The sequence below is a fragment of the Kogia breviceps genome, chromosome 8 (genome assembly GCF_026419965.1).
Source record: "Kogia breviceps isolate mKogBre1 chromosome 8, mKogBre1 haplotype 1, whole genome shotgun sequence".
Lineage (NCBI taxonomy): Eukaryota > Metazoa > Chordata > Mammalia > Artiodactyla > Physeteridae > Kogia > Kogia breviceps.
The window spans coordinates 22,705,559-22,728,324 of NC_081317.1; the positions used below are offsets into that span (position 1 = coordinate 22,705,559).

A 22,766-nucleotide genomic window follows, 5' to 3' on the forward strand; every position below is an offset into this window, starting at 1 on the left:
TGGTATCAGAGTGATGGTGGCCTCATAGAATGAGTTTGGGAGTGTTCCTCCCTCTGCTATCTTTTGGAAGAGTTTGAGAAGGATAGGTGTTAGCTCTTCTCTAAATATTTGATAGAATTTGTCTGTGAAGCCATCTGTTCCTGGGCTTTTGTTTGTTGGAAGATTTTGAATCACAGTTTCAATTTCAGTGCTTGTGATTGGTCTGTTCATATTTTCTATTTCTTCCTGGTTCAGTCTCAGCAAGTTGTGCATTTCTAAGAATTTGTCCGTTTCTTCCAGGTTGTCCATTTTATTGGCATACAGTTGCTTGTAGTAATGTCTAATAATCTTTTGTATTTCTGCAGTGTCAGTTGTTACTTCTCCTTGTTCATTTCTAATTCTATTGATTTGAGTCTTCTCCCTTTTTTTTCTTGATGTGTCTGGCTAATAGTTTATCAATTTTGTTTATCTTCTGAAAGAACCAGCTTTTAGTTTTATTGATCTTTGCTATCGTTTCCTTCATTTCTTTTTCATTTATTTCTGATCTGATCTTTATGATTTCTTTCCTTCTGCTAAATTTGGGTTTTTTACCTTCAATATTTCTTACGGACATTTTCTTCCTTGCTTTGCCCTCATGCGACTCTTCTAAAGAAGTGGCATGTACTTTGACGGTAGTCAGGGGTTGAAAAGGAAAGGTAAATGAACGATGCCTTCCCTCCCCCGTCCCTACCCTACAATGTATCTGACTTCAAAACATCCCAGAAATGAGCCAAAATACTTCATTCAATGTCAAGAAATATTGAAAGATACTTAACTGAAATATATGAAAAACTAGAATAGTTTCTTAGACGACCTGCTTATTGTGCCTCAATCTGAAGGGTCTCCAGATACCAAGCTTTTGACTTGTGCTGGAGATTTATTGCCTTGGGGCAATGCATCAAGATTTAGAAGGGGTGAAAAGTACACATTTCTTTTGAAAAATGGACGAAGGGCAATTGTGTAAAGGTGCCGTAGATGCTTTCTCTGGCACATCTGTTTAGCTAAGAGGACAAAGGAATGTTGAGGTCCTAGAAATTGGCTCTCTAAAATGATTCATGCCACATCCACATGCCTTTTGCAAAGTCTTTGCCCGCTTATGTGCCTCTTTGGCAGAAGAGGAAACAGTGTGAAAGAATTTTAAGTTTTCCTAATGGCATTCATCTCTAAAGAAGTTAGTGAGCAGACCCAGCTCTCTCGGAGCCCAGAATCCATGCTGTCTCTGGGCCACTTTATTGCCTACAGTGATTCTATAGCACTCATTGCACCGACCTTATCCATCAAGGAAATGATCCAGAAATATTTTGCTGCTCTTTCCAGGCTACATTTAAAATAAACAGTTGCTTCTCAGCTGTAGCTTAGCATCTCAAGTGTTTGGTTCCATGGGCTGTGCATGGAATTGGTGCTTACTAAATATGAGATGATTAGCCAAGTTTGGATGATAGCCAGCGTTAGCAATTTGAAAATGATAGCCCAAGCTAGAAAAAAAATCAGGCTCAGTAAAATGATGGGCACTGTGAGTGTGCTAAATGCTGGTAATGCTGAGATACATGATTCAATCCTTATACAATCTTGTAAATCCATAAATAAATAGTTATGGATTAACTATTAGTTAGTGGCATGGATGCTAGTGATGAATCCTAGTTCTGTCACTTCCTCATTGTATTTTTCTGGGCAAGTTCTTTGACCTCTATGGGCCTTAGTTTCTTAGTCTATGAAATGGAGTTAATACCAGTAGGATTGTTATAAAAAGGCAGTGATATAATATGTGTGAAAAGCTTGCTATGGTGCTTGGCATATAGTAAGTCCTTGATTAATTTAAATTGTTACACTCTACCAGTGGTGGTTCTTAATAAGGAGAGATTTTTGCCCCCTTGGGGACATTTGGCAGTGTCTGAAGATGTTATTGGTTGTCACAGTGGAAGGAGCTATTGTCATCTAGTGGCCAGAGGCCAGGGATGCTGCTAAATAGCCTACGATACACCAAACAGCTGTGACAAGTTCCAAATGTTACCCTCTACTGAGGTTGAGACACCTGCTCTATATTGACAAACTGAATTAATGCTTTAACGTACAATTCAGAAAACATTACTGTGTCTTTTTTTAAAGTTTGAGAATAAATGTCAAAGCCATGAGATTCTACTAGGCTTAAATGATCTCTTGGATATGAACATTGCAGCATCTTATGCTCTGGCCACCCCGGGGTGCTGGTAGCCGCTCAGTCACTGCAAGCTCTTTCACGGCTCCACACTTGTACATTTTTGTCCTCCTTTGCTTGGAATATTCCACGTTTTGTCTGTCTGTTCAGTTCTTAGCTATCCATCAGGGTTCATAACAAACTCACTTCTCTTATGAAACTTTCCCTTTCATTCCTTCTTGCCCTGGCACAGATAGATCTAGATTTTTTGGTTCTCATAAATATCTTTTTTTTCTGTTAACATTTACCACACAGCATCATCATTTTTGTTAGGTTTTGTCCTCCTCTGGTATTCTATGAATCCCTTTAGGGCAGGATTATGTCTGTGTGTGTCTCTCTCTCCCTTTCTCTTTTTTCATTGCCTCTGCTACATGGCCATGAACTTGGAGTAAGCATTAATAAACTTTGAGTGAATGAATGAACGAGTAAATAAATAAAGCAAATTCCATGTTTAGATATTAGAATACAGCATATGGAAACTCTGCTTGGTTCCCAACTTCCTGAGAATTTTCCATTCCTTTTTTAGAGAAATGAAGGTGAACAAGTCTACTGACCCTTAGAAGCACTGGCTTAGAATCAAAGTCAGCCATCTGGAAGGCCAAGTTCAACAGTAGGAAGTGGCTAAACACACATTTATCTCTTTCATGTTATCTAGTTACTGAGATTATTTTCCAAATTTTATTCTAAAACCATGGTATTGTGTGTGTGTGTGTATGTATGTATGTGTTTGTATGTATGTATAAAGCTATTTACATGTATTGATGATTGATGGTTTGGGGTACTGTTTTAATTCATATCACAGTCAAGACAGCATTCCAGGATATTGTGGGTTTTGACCATTTAAATAATCATTTAACAAATATAGAACAAACTATTATCACTATATGCAGCATAGAGTTAGTGGTTGGGAAATTTTTCATAAAACCTTGAAATGTATAGATTTTGTCAAAATATGGAAGCAGTTGTATGAAAATAAGTCATGAACTATAGAATAAGTTATGAGAAAAAAATAATCAAATACACATTATATGTGAAATGTGAAATATGGAAAGACACAACCATAAAGATTAATAGGGCAAGGTTACTCTTTTTCACCATCAATATTTAATATGTTAAACAAAAAATAAGAGCCATTTTACTATTTTCATATGATGTTATTGTTAACCTAGAAAATCCAAAGAAATCCATGGAAAACCAGTAGAATTAACAGACTTGTAAGGTAGCAAGATAAAGACTTCAAATCAATGAAACATTACGTTTTAGAAATGTGATGCAATCCCATTTATAATAATAAGGAAAAAATGTGTTTCCTAAGATTAATTTGAAAGAGAAATGTGTGACCCTCCTTAGGAACCGTAAAATTTCAAAGAAACTGATATATGAATAACAGGGTCAATTTGTGAATTTCTGCAAGAGGAATACCCTCTCTGGTCTTGCTAATACTCACGCATACTCTTCATCATATTCTGTTCCATGTATAAAGCAATGGTTAGGTATGAAGAAATATCCCTGACCTCCAACCAACTGCACCTCTGTAGTGACACAGATACCCCAGGCTCCAAGATACAGTTTCTGTATATTGTGTGTTTCTGGATATACCTTGAAAGTTTGCTTCTCTGCCTTTTGCTTTTTTAATTTTTATTACATGTTTTCTTTTGAGATAATATTGTTACGTGCGGTTTTAAGAACAAATACAGAGAGATCCCCTATATAATTTTCCTAGTTTTTCTCAATGGTATCATTTTGCAAAACTACAGTATAATATCACAATCAGAATATTGACATTGATACAGACAAGATATAGAACGACTCTACCACCACGAGAATATAACATGCTCTTTTAGAACAACAAACACTTCCCTCCTACCCTTGGCTGCCCCTACTTTAACCTCTTGAAACTTCTAATCTGTCCTCCATTTCTACAGTTTTGTCATTTCACAAGTGTTAGATAAACATTCCTCCAGCAGAGGAGGAGGGATGAGGAGCCCTGCCAGGTGAACATAGAAATCCCGGTTCCTCATTTTGCTCTGTTGATTGACACTGATATGTATGTGTGTGGTGAGGGGATCCTCATTACTGCTGGATGTGGATGGAAGTCCATGCCCTTTGTTAAGCCTTCACTGATACCACCCTGGGTGGAAGGGGTAGGGTTGCCTGATGATTGCTCCCCATGTGGCCTCCACTGACACTGCAAGGAAGGAACCTCTTCACTGCTTGGTGGTGGTGCAAGTCCTCACTCTCCACTGAACCTACTCTGAGACACCACTCCAGTGGGGCGGGGAGGGACCCCTTGGTACTTCTGGGTGAGTATGGAAGAGAGACACCATCCTCACCTCTATGTTCTTCATTGGCATGAAAGACCCATCTCTCTACTTGGCCTTCTCCCATACCAACTCTGGCAGAGGTGTGGGAGTGCTTTTCTAGAGCTTTGCAGGAGTGGAAGTCTAGGCTCTCCACTTGGCCTCTGCCCGGTATGGCTGGACTTGGGTCACAGGTCTTTTTCTGTGGAGTTTGGCTAGAATAGAGGAGTCAATTGTTAACTGTCCACAAGTGTTCCATCTTGCTAGGCTGCCCTTTTCTTGATCCTTTGGCTGAGAGAACTGTATTTTGTTGTTTGGGGGGGGTTGTCCATCCCCATTGTTGTTTTTGGGGGTGCCAGCTTCTTCAGCTCTATGTCTAGGATATGTGAGGAAAAAGGAAGCCCAAGGAACTGACTACCATGTTGTTCTTTGAATCTCAATGTCCCTAGTTGGTCTGCCTTCTTATCAGTGTCATTTCTTGTTTATTTTATATATAACGTCTGGGGGTTTTAGTGGTACTTTAGCAGAAGGACTAAGGAAAAATACATCTACTCCATCTTCCCCAAAAAATGTTCCTCTGCTTTCTGTGTGCATCATTTCTTCTCTGTTGACAGGTTTCTCCATGATGGTTGCATCAGTCCAACAGTGATATTGTTCTTTATGTGTTATGTCTTTAGGGTCACACTTTGTAGAAGTGGTGATGTCAGTTTTTCTCATATCTTATGCCTGATGATGACTTTTATTTCTGGAAAACCAAAAGTAACCAAAAAGACAATGGAAAAAAAAATGGTTAACGGCCAATCAATAAAGGATAACAATTTTAGCAAGACTTATGGAGAAAAAGACATTAAAGCAATTAAGCAAAAAAAAAAAAAAGCATTAATTAACTATAGCTCAAAGTTCTTAAATCATCCTTATGTATAGAGGTAGATGGGGGTGAGTGAATCTTTCCATGTGTTTGAGAATGCAATGTTATTCACATTCAAAATCGTTCTCCAAAAGGCATCCCAAGTGATCTTTTCACACACCTTAACTTAACACGTTGTCATTGTTCTCATTGTCTTAAGAATAAACTCGTAGCTTTTGAAAGTGACTTATCCAGTCCCAGTGGTTCTGGCACTCACCTTTCTAAGCCTCACCCCTCTGTCCTCCAGCCAGTGTGAACTCTTATATTTTCAGGATTGCCCTCTCTTGCCTCTGGGTCTGCACATGTTGTTCCCTCTGTCTGGAATGCTATCACCCTGTTTCTACATCCCTCTCCTCACTTCTTTGCTTGGTCTTGGTCTCACCTCTGAAATCACTTTGACCAACAGAGCCTTCCTGACCACCCCACCCCTGCCTCAAGTCTGGATAACATCTCTCTCATGTGTTGTCACATAACATGGTACTTTGCCCCTCTTTAATCCTCTGTTGAAGACCACAGGCAAAGTTCTGTCTTACCCTTCTGTCTGTCCCAAGTATCCCATTACCTGCCATATCCTTTTCATCCCTACAGAGGGTGATGACATTTTAGTTTTACAACTACTTGGCTATAAACTTGATCACCCATGCATTGTGATGGAAAAAACAGTTCTCCAATTGGTTACCTCAAGTAGAGAAGGTCAGACAGTGGCACAGCCCGTAGTAATTAGTAGAATTCTCATCCGAGGAGTCTCCCTTGATGCTTTGCACCACACCCTCCTTTAAGGGATGAACTGGGAGAAAGATGGTGAGGTAGTGAAATTTAACGTGTTGAAAGGATCGTAATTGCCAAAGTAAAATACTTGCAATTTTATTTACACACAGATTATTCAGAAAATAATCCAAACATTTGAATATGGGAATATGGAAGGGAAAAACTGATTAGATGAGTAGAGTATTTCAAGGTGCAGTAGAGGAGACCACACAGATCATCAGAATGAATGAATGCCAGGCAGAACGGGTCACTCTGAATCGGGTTTTATGGAAACTACAGAAGGAAATCATTTAAATCTATCCACTGACTCCTTTAAATATTTATCGAATTATCTTTTAGGTACTTCAGAAGATATGATTCTTGCACAGTACTTGCCTTAAAGTAGCTTAATATGAAGTAGAGCCATAATTACTGCAAACAAGTCAGAATGTGTGCCATGAACCAAGAATTATGGTTAATCCAGTTCTAAGCAACTGAGATTGAATAAAAATAAAAATGATGTGACATATGTGATATGCAAAATGCTATGGCTGTTCAAAAACTATTTACTATTAGCTATGGAGATGATGGGATTCGAACTGGGTTTGAAAGATTGAATGAGGACGGTTAGAAATAGGGGTACTGTTGTGGACAATGAAAAGTACAGGCTTGTGATGGGGACTGAAGTTAGCGTGTATGGGTGGGTAAGTAGCCTAAATCTATGGGGAAAAGTGGGATTCATGGAAAGAATGGTAAGGAGCAGTGCACTAGATTGTACTGGGACTTGAATTCCAGGCTATAGAGATGGCCTTTGGTCAACTGGCAACTGTAGGCCATTGAAGATTTTTGAGCAGGAAAGTGGCATGATGAAAGGCATGTTACAGGAATATTAATTCAGCATCTGTGGCAGAGATCACGGAATCTGAAGTAACCTAGAACAAGAGATGTATGTATAGAGGTTACAGATCAATCAAGTCGTAAAATAATAAGGTCCTAAATTAGCACAGCAACCAATGGGCATAGAAACTGATATTATCCATATTTCTAAGCCCTCAAAGACCTTAAAGTCTTATTGAACTGAGGTAGAAGAGATGAGGAAAGAAAAATATCAAAGGCAACTATGGCCTGAGACCTTACTCAAAACTTACCACTCTTTATATGACCCAAAGGGAAATAAATTTGACAACAAACACCAAACTATACTCAGAATCTTTCTCCTTTCTGACTGCTAAAGTCAAGTGTTACTAGATCCAGCGTTTGCCATTTCTCTTGTTCCTTAGGCCAGGCTAATTAATCAGATATGCATTAGTGCAGTTGTAAAAGTTGTTAAAATTTTGAAATACAAATATATTGGTTGGTAAATAGCTGCTGCCCCCAAGTCCCTAAATGTCCCCTTACTGATCTCCCCCTCTCTCCAGCCTCACTGGTCTATCCCACAATCCAGCACCTACAGAGGTAACATCTGGCAGATGAGTGGCCATGCAGAACTCTGCTTGATGCTACAGCTCATGTCTGCTCTTATTGATCAGTGATCATGCCATTATGGTAACATTTTATTTATTTATTTATTTATTAGTACTCTTTATTTATTTTTATTTATCTTTGGCTGTGTCGGGTCTTAGTTGCGGCACGCGGGATCTTCATTGAGGCATGCAGGATCTTTTGTTGCAGAGTGCAGGCTCTTGGTTGCAGCGCGCGGGCTTCTCTCTAGTCTTGGCATGTGGGTTTTCTCTCTCTAGTTGTGGCGCACAGGCTCCAGGGCACATGGGCTCTGTAGTTTGCGGCATGCAGGCTCTCTAGTTGAGGCACGCGAGCTCAGTAGTTGCGGCACACAGGCTTAGTTGCCCCGTGGCATGTGGGATCTTAGTTCCCTGACCAGGGATCGAACCCGTGACCCCTGAATTATAAGGGTGATTCTTTACCACTGGACCACCAGGGAAGTCCCTCTGGTAACATTTTAAACATTACCCCTACCAGGGATAGAGTTTTCTCCCAGAAGGTTCTCAAGTTCTGTAAGAAAATAGACTTCTGTTGGGCCTACACATGTCAGAATCTCAGAGATAGCTTCACCCTAGATTCAAGTTGAAAACCTGTTGCATTGGAATTCATGGGACTTCACATTTAAATAATGATTAATTGGTAATTTAAAAAACTCATGAGAGTACAGAAAGATATGTACTTTTATTACTGATAATGGGAATATACAATAACTTGATAGTAGACTAATGAAAAGTTAATATTATTTTGCCTAAGGAAAAAAAATGTTAATGGGTGAAAGATATAAGTAAAAAGGTGATTATAGGAACATTGTTTTTAATTGTAAAACATTGGAATCAACCTAAATATTAAACATTAAAAGAATAGTTAAACCAGAGTAGTCAAGTTTATGGTAAATTTTATTTTCTTCTTTATACAATTCTGAGTTATTAGCTATTTTAGAAGGAATAAATAAGTTGAAGATAATTCTAAAATCTCCAGAGGCCTTTCCTAAAAGTGCTTGCCTGTGAAGATTTAATTGTAAAACTCAGGATGATCTCACATTTCTCACCCAGACAGTAAACACCTTAAGACAATTAAGAGCTTTCGGGGAATTCCCTGGTGGTCCAGGGGCCCGGGTTTGATCCCTGGTCGGGGAACTAAGATCCCACAAGCTGCGTGGCACAGCCAAAAAAAAAAAAAAGAGAGAACACAGAGTTTTCAACTAAAAACACTTTGCCTGAGTGTTCTATACTCAGCCAGGTTATATTTGTGTGTAATATATGTGTTTATGTGTGATATATGTATTTATGTCTATATGTGTATGTATGTGTGTACACATATATTCTTAACATATGATGCTTACTTCACTGATGCCTCTTTTGGACACAGCCTTTTGAGAGTTTTGTCTTTTCTTTTTTGATAGACTCGTCCTAATCCATCAGTAATTTCCTTTCTAGTTGGAGCAGATGTTTACACTTGCAACATGGTGTCCTGCAGCTTGGGTGCCATTTGCTGCTCTGGCACCACACAGTTGCCTACATTCACAATTTTGCCCAAATAGTCTGTATTCCAGCCAGATGAGCTACCCAATCACAGGGAGGTTGGCAGGATACTAATTCATTTTACACAGATTCAGATGTGCAGAATCCAGGTCAGTTAAAAGTCTCCTCTTCTAATTCCTTGATGAAAATAGAAAGGATCTTGGCTGTCTACTAAAAAGAAAGTCCCTCATATGTATACCTAGGTCCTTGTCTTGTACTTGTCACAAGGATTGACTTAGCCTCAGGGAAAGCTCGGTCTTTTCTAGTGCAGTGGACCCCTGTGCTCAAAATCCTAGCACAGCTATTTGTAGGAACAGATTCCTTATTCAGAATGAATCCATAAAGTTGAGAAGAAGCATGTTATTGTAATAATAAAGAGCCTTTTTTTGGGGGGGGCAGATAACTTGCTTGATGTCCTACCTAGATACAGCAGAAACGAGGGCTTTTGATTTGCACAACTCCTGGGTCCCATTATCATCTACATGAATGGGCACGCTTGGAGTTGTATACTTCACAGCCTGAATGCAGCTGATGCAACTTCCCTAAAACTATATTCTTTAAAGAGTTTCATTAACTTGTGCAAAGAACAGAGGCTCTTAGTATTTACAGAGATTTAAAAAACATTAATCTTAGATTATGTATAAAAAGGAATTTTGTAAAGTATAAGTTACTGTATAATAAATATTATTAACTAAAATAGTCATCTAAAGGATTGATATTTAGAGAACAGAGACTTCTTTATATTCTACAAATTCCAAACTGGTTGATATTTTTATTTACTTAAGTCAAAAAATTGTGTTGGCAGTTGAAGAAAAATCTAATGTTAGCACATGATAATTTCAAGAATCACAGTTCCAATAATAGTAGCTGATAACTGCTAAGATGTTTCTGAAAAGAGAAAGTGCTTATTTTAACAACAACAAGAAGAGCAATTAAGAAACATTATTTGGTACATTTCCAGGAAGGGAATCATTTCATATGATAAAGAAAAAAATTGTACCCTAGCCCTTTACCATCACTTGTGGAACTTTTTCAAACCACAGTTAATTTCATCTTTTCAACTTTTGCTTGGTTTTAGATGAGGAATTTCCCCCCTTGGGAATAAAAGAAGTTGATTATACCTCTCCCACTAGAGTTGTGCAATGCCTTTAAGTAGTTTTCCTAAAGTCTGTTTTCCATTACCATTAGGAATTTCACAATACATTTCCAAATGTATTTTTGGATATTTTTATCCAAAACACTGTTATCCAGTGTTGTAAATTCTTGATTACTCAAAAGGTTTTGGAGAGTAATGGTGTAAGATTAGCTCCTTTTTATGTAATATTATTTTTTAAATACATTATAAAATCTGTAGATGAAATCTGACTGTTCATATGAAAAGTTTAACTTTTTAGTATTATTCTAAATTCTATTATTCTATTTATAGAATCATCGAATGTTAGCATTGGAAAGGTCATAGCCATCATTAAATGTAACCTCTGTATTTTGTAGGAAAATTTTTTAAAAAATCACTTGCCAGTGACCCCGTAGCTTGTTAGTGGAGCAGCCAAGATAGCGACTCAGTTGTCTTGACTCCTAGTCTAACGTCCTTTCACTCTGCCCTGTTGTTAGTCCCTCTGACTTTGGTCCTTCCTCCACACTAAACCATCCTCCACTTCCAACAGAGCTTGTTTTCTCCTGCCCTCCTTTGACTGAGTGACTGCTGGTTCAGGCAATGGGGTGGGCAATGGCTGGGTCAGATGACTGGAAGACTCCCCGAACTTACAAGAGTGTGTTCCCCATGGAGAGAAAGAGACAAGTGCGTATGTTACACACAGTGCCAGAGCAGAGGTGGGGGTAATGTGCTCTGGGGCACAGGAATGAAGGTAACAATATCTGTCTGAAAAAGTTAGAGAAGCTTTGAAGAACAAGTTAGTCTTGAAGGATACTGGAGGTTCATTTAGAGAAAGGAAAGCATATGCCAAGGCAGAAGCTAAGTGGAGGACAGGAAGGGGAAAGAGAGGGAGATAATATTTACCAAGCACCAGAGCATCTACTGGGCACAACAAGCCATAAAAGAAGTATAACTGTCTCTTTTATAGTTGAGAAAATTAAGAGTTGGGGACATTATTCTAACATTTACTGAATGCCAACTGCATGCCCCACATTGTTGCTTTACTCACATTATTTCAATTAATCCCAACAACAAATTTATAAGGCAAGTGCTACTAATATTACACGTGGAGAAACAAAGTCTCAGAAAAATTAAGTAAATTGGTCAAACTCCCAAGTCCAGTAAACTGAGGTGGGGGAGGTGTGGTGCAAAAGTAGTCTCTGCTTGATTCTAAAGCACCTTCTGATTAGGATATGGAGTTCACTGGTTCATTGTAGCAGACAGGGGAAAGTTATAGATGGATCAAAGAATTACAGAAAAACCCAGAAGAACTTTTTCGCCAACCCAGTAGATCAGAGTAAAGAGAGAGGGCCTCATCCTGTTGGTGCAGCTTTTGGTAGAAAGTGCTTTGATCACATTTACATTTTAGAAAGATGTTCAGGGAGCAACATCTAAGATGGATTAAAGAGTAGAGATGAAGGTTGAGGGAACCAGTAAAAGGACTTTGTAAAAACCTGGAAGAGGGCTTCCCTGGTGGCGCAGTGGTTGAGAGTCCGCCTGCCGATGCCGGGGACACGGGTTCGTGCCCCAGTGCAGGAAGATCCCACATGCCGCGGAGCAGCTGGGCCCGTGAGCCATGGCCACTGAGTCTGCGTGTCCAGAGCCTGTGCTCTGCAACGCGAGAGGCCACAACAGTGAGAGGCCCGCGTACTGCGAAAAAAAAAAAAAAACAAACCTGGAAGAGAGGTAATGAGTTCCCATCTAAGATAGGAGCGATGCAGATGGAGGGATAGGCGAAATGCAGAGGGTTTTTAAGTAGTAAAACCCAAACAACATGATTTCAATTTGGAGATGGAGGGAGAAGTAGGAATCAATGTGATCTCTGAGATCAGAGAACCAATAACTATGAAATGAAACACAGCATTTGAGACAATGACTTTCTTTTATGTATAATTTTTATTTACTTTTAATGTTTTTGCACAATACCTATTCAGTATAACACAACAAGAAAATGTAAATCAGCAAAAATAAACAACCTTGGAAGCCACATAATTCCACCATGAATATATGCCATGTATTCATAATATTATAGAATTTTATGCATTCATTAGCCAGAAGATCATACAATACATATGGTGTTTGAAACATGCTTTCTTTTACACTCAACTACACAATTTGATTGACCTTCCATGTCAAGAATTCTATTTTTATGGCTAATATACCATTTGATGGATTTGTCATAAGAATTTAACAAACCCCCCATCTCTCGACATTTGTCTTGGTTTCCAGTGCTGTGTAATGACAGACAATAATTATACATACTTATATGTGTAGGTAAAAAATGTTTACTTTCACTTGGACAAATTATTAGAAATGAAATGCTGTATCAAAGGGAAAGCTCCACTTGAGGCTTTTGGTGTCTACCTTCAGGTTGCCCTACAGAGTGGGAGAGAGCCTGTTTGCCCACATGCCTGCCACCAATGGGTACTAACATCCATTAAAAATTTTTCCAAATTAAAAAGTAGTCATCAGTTTGCATTTTTCATTATAAGTGAGGTTAGACAGTGTATCCTACGATTATAGGTCATTTTCATTTCTTCTTTAGTAAATTTCCAGCTTTTGTTCTTTGTCAACTTTTCTATTGAAGTATTCCTATCTTTTTCATATATTAGAAAAAGCTGTTTATGTGTTAAACTTTTATTTCTCCTTAAGGTAGTAATTTGTTTGCTTCCTGAAAATTTTTTGAAATAGTTAACATATATTTTTACATCCAACTATTTTTAACCTGTATCTCTGGCTTGTTTTTAAGTTTATATCTTAGAAGCAGGGTTAAATTAACCCATTACTATTATTGATGATAACTGATATATTTGGTTTTACTTCTATTATCTTAGTTAATGACATTTTGTTATAAATTCTTTCTGCTATTTATCTTCTTATTCTGTTTTTCTTTTTTTAATTTTTAAAAATTTTTTAACTTTTTTTTTTTATGGTAGGTCCTTGTTGGTTATCTATTTTGAATATAGCAGTGTGTACATGTCAGTCCCAAACTCCCAGTCTATCCCTTCCCCCTACCTTCCCCCCGGTAACCATAAGTTCATTCTCTAAGTCTGTGAGTCTGTTTCTGTTATGTAAATAAGTTCATTTGTATCATTTTTTTAGATTCTGCATATAAGCGATATCATATGATATTTGTCTTTCTCTCTCTGACTTATTTCACTTAGTATGATAATCTCCAGGTCCATCCATGTTGCTATAAATGGCATTATTTCATTCTTTTTAATAGCTGAGTAATATTCCATTGTACATATGTACCACGTCTTCTTCATCCACTCATCTGTCGATGGACATTTAGGTTGCATCCATGTCTTGGCTATTGTAAACAGTGCTGCAATGAACATTGGGGTGCATGTATCCTTTCGAACCATGTTTTTCTCCAGATAAATGCCCAGAAGTGGGATTGCTGGATCATATGGTAACTCTATGTTTAGTTTTTTAAGAAACGGCCATACTGTTCTCCATAGTGGCTGTACCAATTTACATTCCCACCGACAGTGTAGGAGGGTTCCCTTTTCTCCACACCCTCTCCAACATTTACTGTCCATTTGATGATGGCCATTCTGACTGGTGTGAGGTAATCTCATTGTAGTTTTGATTTGCATTTCTCTAATAATTAGTGATGTTGAGCATATTTTCTTGTCCCTCTTGGCCATCTGTATGTCTTCTTAGGAGAAATGTCTATTTAGGTCTTCTGCCCATTTTTTTATTGGGTTGTTTGTTTTTTGGATATTGAGCCACTTGAGCTGTTTGTAAATTTTGGAGACTAATCCTTTGTCAGTCACATCATTTGCAGATATTTTCTCCCATTCTGTGGGTTGTCTTTTTATTTTGTTGTGGTTTCCTTTGCTGTGCAAAAGCTTTCAAGTTTAATTTGGTCCCATTTGTTTATTTTTGTTTTTAGTTCCACTACTCTGGGAGACATATTGAAAAAGATATTGCTGTGATTTATGTCAAATAGTGTTCTGCCTATGTTTTTCTCTAAGAGTTTTATACTATCTGGTCTTACATTTAGGGCTTTTGAGTTTATTTTTATGTATAGTGTTAAAGAATGTTCTAGTTTTGTTTTTTTACATGTAGCTGTTCAGTTTTCCCAGCACCGTTTATTGAAAAGACTGTCTTTTCTCCATTGTAGTCTTGCCTCCTTTGTTGTAGATTAAATGACCATAGGTGCGTGGGTTTATTTCTGGCTTTCTGTCCTGTTCCATTGGTCTATATTTCTGTTTTTGTGTCAGTACCATGCTGTTTTGATGACTGTGGCTTTGTAGTATAATCTGAAGTCAGGGAGCCTGATTCCTCCAGCTCTGTTTTTCTTTGTCAAGATTGCTTTGGCTGTTTGGGGTCTTTTGTGTCTATACAAATTTTAAGATTTTTTGCTCTAGTTCTGTGAAAAATGCCATTGGTAATTTGATAGGGATTGCATTGAATCTGTAGATTGCCTTGGGTAGTGTAGTCATTTTAACAATATTGATTCTTCCAATCCAAGAACATGGTATATGTTTCCACCTGTTTGTGTCATCTTCAGTTTCTTTCATCAGCATCGTATAGTTTTCAGAGTACAGGTCTTTTGTCTCCTTAGGCAGGCTTACCCTAGGTATTTTATTCTTTTTGATGCAATGGTAAATAGGATTTTTAAAAAATTTCTCTTTCTGATCTTTTGTTGTTAGTGTATAGAAATGCAACAGATTTCTGTATATTAATTTTGTATCCTGCAACTTTACCAAATTCATTGATGAGCTCTAGTAATTTTCTGGTAGCATTTTTAGGATTTTCTATGTATAGTATCATGTCATCTGTAAACAGTGACAGTTTTATGTCTTCTTTTCCAATTTGGATTCCTTTTATTTCTTTTTCTTCTCTGATTGCCGTGGCTAGGACTTCCAAAACTATGTTGAATAAAAGTGGTGAGAGTGGACATCCTTGTCTTGTTCCTGATCTTAGAGGAAATGCTTTCAACTTTTCACCACTGAGTATGATGTTAGTTGTATGTTTGTCATATATGGCCTTTATTATGTTGAGGTATGTTCCCTCTGTGACTATTTTCTGGAAGGTTTTTATCATAAATTGCTGTTGAATTTTGTCAAAAGCTTTTTCTGCATCTGTTGAGATGGTCATATGGTTTTTATTCTTCAATTTGTTGATGTGGTATAGCACATTGTTTGATTTCCAGATATCGAAAAATCCTTGCATCCCTGGGATAAATCCCACTCACTCATGGTGTATGATCCTTTTAATGTATTGTTGGATTTGGATTGCTGGTATTTCGTTGAGGATTTTGGCATCTATGTTCATCAGTGATATTGGCCTATAATTTTCTTTTTTTGTGGTATCTTTGTCTAGTTTTGGTATCAGGCTGATGGTGGCCTCATAGAATGAGTTCAGGAGTGTTCCTTCCTCTGCAACTTTTTGGAATAGTTTCAGAAGGATAGGTGTTAACTCTTCTCTAAATGTTTGATAGAATTCACCTGTGAAGCCATCTGGTCCTAGACTTTTGCTTTTTGGGAGTTTTTAAATCACGGTTTCAATTTCAGTACTTGTGGTTGATCTGTTCACATTTTCTTTTGCTTCCTGCTTCAGTCTTGGGAGATTGTACGTTTCTAAGAATTTGTCCATTTCTTCTAAGTTGTCCATTTTATTGGCATACAGTTGATTGTAGTAGTCTCTTATGATCCTTTGTATTTCTGTGTTGTCCATTGTAACTTCTCCTTTTTCATTCCTAATTTTATTGATTTGAGCCCTCGCCTTTTTTTTTTCTTGATGAGTCTTGCTAAAGGTTTATCCATCTTGTTTATCTTTTCAAAGAACCAGCTTTTAGTTTCATTGATCATTTCTACTGTTTTCTTGTTCTCTAATCCATTTATTTCTGCTCTGATCTTTATAATTTCTTTCCCTCTGCTAACTTTGCGTTTTGTTTGCTCTTCTTTCTCTGGTTGCTTTAGGTATAAGGTTAGGTTGTTTATTTGTGATTTTTCTTGTTTCCTGAGGTAAGATTGTATTGCTGTGGACTTGCCTCTTTGAACTGCTTTTGCTGCATCCCGTAGGTTTTGGATGATTGTGATTTTGTTTTCATTTGTCTCTAGGTATTTTTTGATATCCTCTTGGATTTCCTCAGTGATCCATTGGTTGTTTAGTAGCTATGTTTTTCTACCTTTGTTATTCAGGTTTTTTCCTCTTCCACTGATTTGGAGGTTATGCATTCTTTTTCTATTCATAGTTAAGTGAATTTTTTGTGTACAAATTGAACCTATGTTTTTCTTTCAGTTTTTTCATATTGATATATATGAAAGGAAATAAGAACTTTATCTTTTCCTCTTCCCAACCATCCCCCGTTTCCCTCAGACTTTAAACGTTTTTTCTTTATAATATGTAAAGATTATAATTTCTTTCCCTTACATCATATGTCTTTCTTTTTTAGAAGGGGCTTTATTTGATATTTCATAATTTTTACAATTATTTTATTTATATTTAGCAATATATGGTATGTCCCACTACTTTCTTAATCTCAAGTGATTTCTTGAATACCATTTTTTTCTCATACTTGAGTTCTTTATGTTGATTTCTTTTCAATCAGTGAAATACATCTTGATTTCCAGAAGTCATGCACATTCTCAAATGTCTGTCTTTTCCCTCATATTTACCAGTATCTTGCCCAGATACAGAGTTTTGAGTTCATAATATTTTTTCCACATAGGTGTATATCTTATTTCATTCTTTTTTCATGGCATTTGTTTTTGCACAGGAGAAATGAAATGTCAATTTGATTTTCCCATTTATTTTGTTTTTCTTTCCTAGACACTTGTCATACTTTTCCTTTGTTTTGGGTGTTAATCATTTTTTATTAATTTTGCTGGGAACTTGATGAGTTTTTATTGCCCTGAAACTTCAAGTAAGGAATATTTTCTTGCATTAATATCACAACTTTTACTTGTGTTGTTCTGGAATTTTCTGGCTTCTTTTTACTGCCTCCAACAACAGCTTTAATCTTGCTGTTACAGTTTATGTTTTCTTTTCCATTTGTATGTTTATCTTAATCATTTTCTCCTATAGCTGCTGCCTTCTGTTCAAAGCATACAGTGTTGTCTTGCATCTGCTTGAAGATCTGTGCCAATATTTACTGAACTTTTTATAAAAAGGAATATTCATAAATATGAATAATTCAATAATAATTCAGTATTTAATGCTATGATGCTCTGTAGTAATACTCCCTTTATTTCTGCTGAAGTATTTTTTATAAGTCACACATCATTATAACTTTCCTACAAATGTTTCTCATTCTTAAATAGCTACAGCTTTATCAATTCTGGAATTTTCTACTATATACATAGGAAAATGTTCTCTTCTGTTTTTAAATATAATCAAGAATGTTAGAAGCATGATTTTTTTCTAAAAACTACATTATATTACGAGTCTTCTCTCTCAATAATGATTTCTTCTGTTTTTAGCATATTTTAGTTGTTAAAACAAGGAATTTTGCATCCAGGAGACCTGGGCTTGAGACATAGAACGTGTAGTGGTAAAGAACATGGCCTCTGGGTCCCAATTCTCTTGGTTCAAACCCCAGCTTTGTCACTTACTGTGTAACTTTGGCAAGTTAGTTATCCTCTTAGTGCCTTAGTTTTCTCATCTGTAAAATGAGATTAATAATATTTGTTACTTCATAGGTTCTTAAATGGATAAACAGATAATATTTATAAAATATGTAGAACAGTCCCTGGGTCATAGCGAATGCTATGTAAATATCTGCTTTAAAATTCTAGCTCTAATCTTCATCTCAATTTTGTTGTAAACCTAAAAAAAATGTCTTTAAAAAAGATAAACAAGCCAGAGCTTGTCTACCTGGAAACAGGTCTTAAACAAATGACAATAGGAAGAAGAAAGGAGTGTACTACCATTTAAAAATATTTGACTTACTAATTACAAACAAGATAAATGTGATTTTGAAAATTTCAGCATAAAAATGTAATAAACCAATGTTAAAAGCTAAAAAAATCTCCTAGCGCTATCACCTGTTAACTGAGTAACTTTAGTCAAATCATCAAATTACTCTAAGTCTCCATTCTCTCTTAAAAATAGACACAATACTAATAAAAGTAATGTACTTATGAATAAAAATACTAGTAATTATTAATACTACTTATTAATACTGTGAGGATTAAAGGAGATAATTTATATCAAATATCACCACATAAGTGCACATTGCTTGGTTGCTAGTATTTTTTTAAATAATCTAATGCATAATGCATACTTGACTACACTACATTTATTTGGCTTTATTAAGTATTGCAAGTCTCTTTATTCCACAATTTCTCTGTTATTGAATCCTTAATTGTGAGTTACTTTACAGATGTGTAACTCCAGGGAGAGTAAGTACAGATTCAAAGCCACATTGTCAGTGCAGAGGGAAGATATGAAGCAAGGTCAATTAGGTCCTGCTTTTCATCTTTTTTTTTTTTTTTCTTGAGCCTGGGAAAAACAAGGTCTGTGATTCTTTTTTCTTCAAAAGGCTTATTTCCCATCAGTTGGATCATTTCCCTCAAGCCCTTTACTTTGTCCTCACCCTTTGTCCAGTGCTTTGAACTGAAACAAGGGGCCCAGTGCTTTTTGCATATCTACAGCTATTCTATTCTGCTGGGAGTGAGTGTTGGGGGACACAGTGGGGGAGGTGCAGCTGCACAAGTTGGGGGTGTTGATGGAATATGGGGTATACTGTCTTTAGCACGATTTTTTTATGCATTGAGTATCATTGATTCCTTTTAGTCCCTTTACGTACATTGCTGTTTTGAATTTTCCCACAAATAAGCCCAGCCATATCATGCCTTGATGTGTTGTGATTGTAACTAATTGTCGGACATCAAAGAGGCCACTTCATTACCTGCAGATAGCCAACTATGTCACTCTTTTTAAAAATTCTTGGTTTCTCTCCTTGCTTGAATTATACGATTATTTCTATGAAAAGCTATTGTTTGGGATTTTCCCCCCCTAATCAGTTTCCAAAATGTTGTTAACTGTCCATTGATGTACCCCCACATAAAATGGGCTTCCCTGGCTTACCCACAGCTTGCCCATCCGGGACATACAAACCAGAAGGTTCACCAGGAGGAATCGGCACTTGCCTTCCGTGTCCTGATGAAAATCACACTTCTCCACCTGGAAGTACTTCCCCTGAAGACTGTGTCTGCAAGGAGGGGTACCGGGCATCTGGCCAGACCTGCAAAGGTAAGGATCCCAGAACTGGCAGATAGGAAATATAAAAGCTGATCTCTTTTAGGGAAGTAATGTTGGTGTTTTCATCCAATTAATTGGGCATGGTCTTTAATATTGCTTCCTCTAATCTTATTTGGGGGGAATTCTTTGTTTTTATTATCTAGCATTCCTTATCACTGAACATATCCATATCTTGCTCCAGAGAAAGGAGATCTGAGACTCCACAAGTAATGTGACTATGAAAACAGATTTAGTATCGGAAAAGATCTAAAATGAATCTAAGAGAGAGAAGTCACAAATTTAACAGCAAATTTGAAAAACAAATGAGCTAGTTTGGGCTCTAGTGATGGTTAAATCCATTTAAAGAAAATGTTTTTATAAGTAAAGTACTTTGATATTATTCATATGAAAAATTAAAAATATTTAATTAGCCAAAGTGGTGGCTCTTGGGATTTGTGGCAGATGTGCTTTGCTGGACTTATTTGTTCTTTATCTTATGCCACTCTAACTGAGAAGGAAAATAGCTAATGACGTATGAAGGTCAAGAAGTAGAAAATTTCATATCCACATAGATACCAAGGTTTTAAAATTTCTAAGCTTAAAGCATAATATTTAGTCTGTTTTTAAACTTAACTGGAAGCAAATACCTAATAAGCATGAGCCATAAGTGTTCTTCTTCCAAATGAGCACTTAGGAATTCATATGCAGCAAATGGGAATGCTGTTGATAATTTAGCTCTGTGTATACAATGTCCTCTTGACCAGAAAAGAAAAAGCGGGGGGGGGGAGGATGCTTTATGGACAGAGACTCACTTTGCTTTTTACTCTTATCCCTGTAAACGTTAGTTGTCCGCTGCCCTGCCCTGAAGCCTCCTGAAAATGGTTACTTTATCCAGAACACTTGCAACAGCCATTTCAATGCAGCCTGTGGGGTCCGATGTCACCCCGGGTTCGACCTCGTGGGAAGCAGCATCTTCTTGTGTCTGCCCGATGGTTTGTGGTCCGGTTCTGAGAGCTCCTGCAGAGGTACGCAGACTGCCAGTTCACATTGTTTATTGATTGTCTTGCTCGACATCCTCAACTTAAACTCCAATGGACTACGAGATTCTTTGTTTCTTTTGATTTCATAGACCATAGACCACAGAAAGAGAAACAATTATACGAGGTTTGAAGTCAGAGCTACTAAGTTCAGTTGACCACATCGTCATAAACTATGCCCTTTGTGTTTCTTTTATGAACAAGCAAAGGAAAGAGCTGCGTGTGAAAGAAATGGACAGGTTACCTTAAACCTCAGATTTCAACCAGCCAAGACAGGGTCCAGGGAGAGTTTGGGGATGGTCAATGTGCGGCTTTGATGTCTACTTTTTTTTTTTTTTTTTTTTTTTTTTTTTTGCGGTACGCGGGCCTCTCACTGTCGTGGCCTCTCCCGTTGCGGAGCACAGGCTCCGGACGCGCAGGCTCAGCGGCCACGGCTCACGGGCCCAGCCGCTCCGCGGCACGTGGGATCCTCCCGAACCGGGGCGCGAACCCGCGTCCCCTGCATCGGCAGGCGGACTCTCAACCACTGCGCCACCAGGGAAGCCCTGATGTCTACTTTGAGTGTAGCACTCCAAGGACCACACCGGTATCCTGTGACAAGAGTAGTTAGCCAATGTATATACATCCCCAGCCTTCACTTTGAATAGACAGCATGCCATAGAAAGTGGGAGTTTGCTGAAGTGAGATCCCAAAGAGCCTCATCAGGCCAACAGAAAAGGGGGCAGTACCATAGGTAGAACCTGAGGCTCCCACATCAGATATGGAGGAACAACAAGCAAAACTGAGAGTACCTAAATTCACGTCCACTCTTGCCGTCTCCAAGACCTACTTTCCTACTTCTTACGACCACGGCGTCGCCAACTTCCTAGGGTTTCACAAATTGGGTTGAAAGAGAAGGCTCTCTAAGAAAAGAGGGGAACAAGCCAAAGGACTTGAGAATCCCTGCCCATGAAGCTTCTGAATACAGCATTCCCCGCCTCACCTCGGGTTGCCAGATGAAATACAGGATACCCGTTTAGATTCAAATTTTAGATAAACAACAAATAACTTTTTAGTACAATATAAGTAAGTCCCATACAACATTGGAGACCTTCGTATACAAAAAAATTATCTGTTGCTTTTCTGAAATTCAAATTTAACTGGATATCCTCATTTGTTTGTTTTTATGCTAAATCTGGCAACGTTACCCCCAACACATCCCCTAGGCATCCTTTGGCAATACAGTTTCCTGCTCCAAGACCCTGTATCACCCAGCTCACTGGAGTAGGGTAAGAAGTTCTGTCTTCTAGTCTTCTCTTGGCTCCCACACCCATAAGGGAAGCCAACTTACTCACAACTTCAAGGTCATTTGTGAACCCCCAGGAGACATTCACTGTTTGTATTCATCAGCTACCAATACTGAACTCATCTATGAATATGAATTTGCTTAAATCAGGTCCCAGTCCAGACCCTTGTCTCTACTTACAAAAAGAGAAGGAAACAGCAAATTGAACAAAGGAGACCTGAAAGAAGAGGGGAGAAAAATGGAATCACTGAGATTCAAAGGCAATTACACTGGTAAAATAAGATTAGGATTCCAAGCAATGGGAGAAATCTGAGAGGAGAAAGATATCTTAGGGAGAAGAAAAAGGTTGCCGGCACAATGAACAGACATAGTCAAAAGCCAAATTAATAAGTTAGAAAATCAACGCAAGAAATCCTTCTGAAAGTAGAGCAACATTTGAAAGATTAGAAAAAAGATGAAAGAATAAAATGACAGGAGAACAGTCACAGGAAATAGACTCTTCACAGATTAGGAATCCAGAGAAAGAATGAAGTGGAGGCAAAACACTAATAGAAGATCAAAGAATATAACTGCAAGCTGAAATCTTGAAAGTACACATGTCTGAAATCTTTGATAGTCAACTTATAATCACTTCCTGAGTGCCAGAAAGCAAATTATTGAAAACAGATCCATGTCTGGAAATAATCTTATTGAAACTTCTGAAAGCCCTGGAAAAATTAGAAAATTGGGCCTGTTTCACAGTTAGAAATAATATTACCTATGAAGGAAAGGGAATCAGACTTGCCTTGCACCCATTATTAGCCATTCTAAATATTAGAAGATATGAGTGTGTTTCCTGAATTCTGAAAGAAAAGAATTAGACCGTAGATTTCTAAACTCCGACAAGCTATTGTTTATGTGGGAA

At 37.6% G+C, this 22,766-nt stretch overlaps 1 protein-coding gene across 1 annotated transcript in view; it reads left to right on the forward strand.

Annotated features, from left to right (window-relative positions):
• SVEP1 (sushi, von Willebrand factor type A, EGF and pentraxin domain containing 1) overlaps nucleotides 1-22,766 on the forward strand; it is a 193,390-nt gene that overhangs the window by 49,070 nt on the left and 121,554 nt on the right. Inside the window, exons 4-5 of the mRNA XM_059072281.2 lie at nucleotides 19,394-19,552; nucleotides 20,386-20,565. Coding sequence (XP_058928264.1) covers nucleotides 19,394-19,552; nucleotides 20,386-20,565 — 339 coding nt within the window. The remainder of the gene's footprint in view (nucleotides 1-19,393; nucleotides 19,553-20,385; nucleotides 20,566-22,766) is intronic.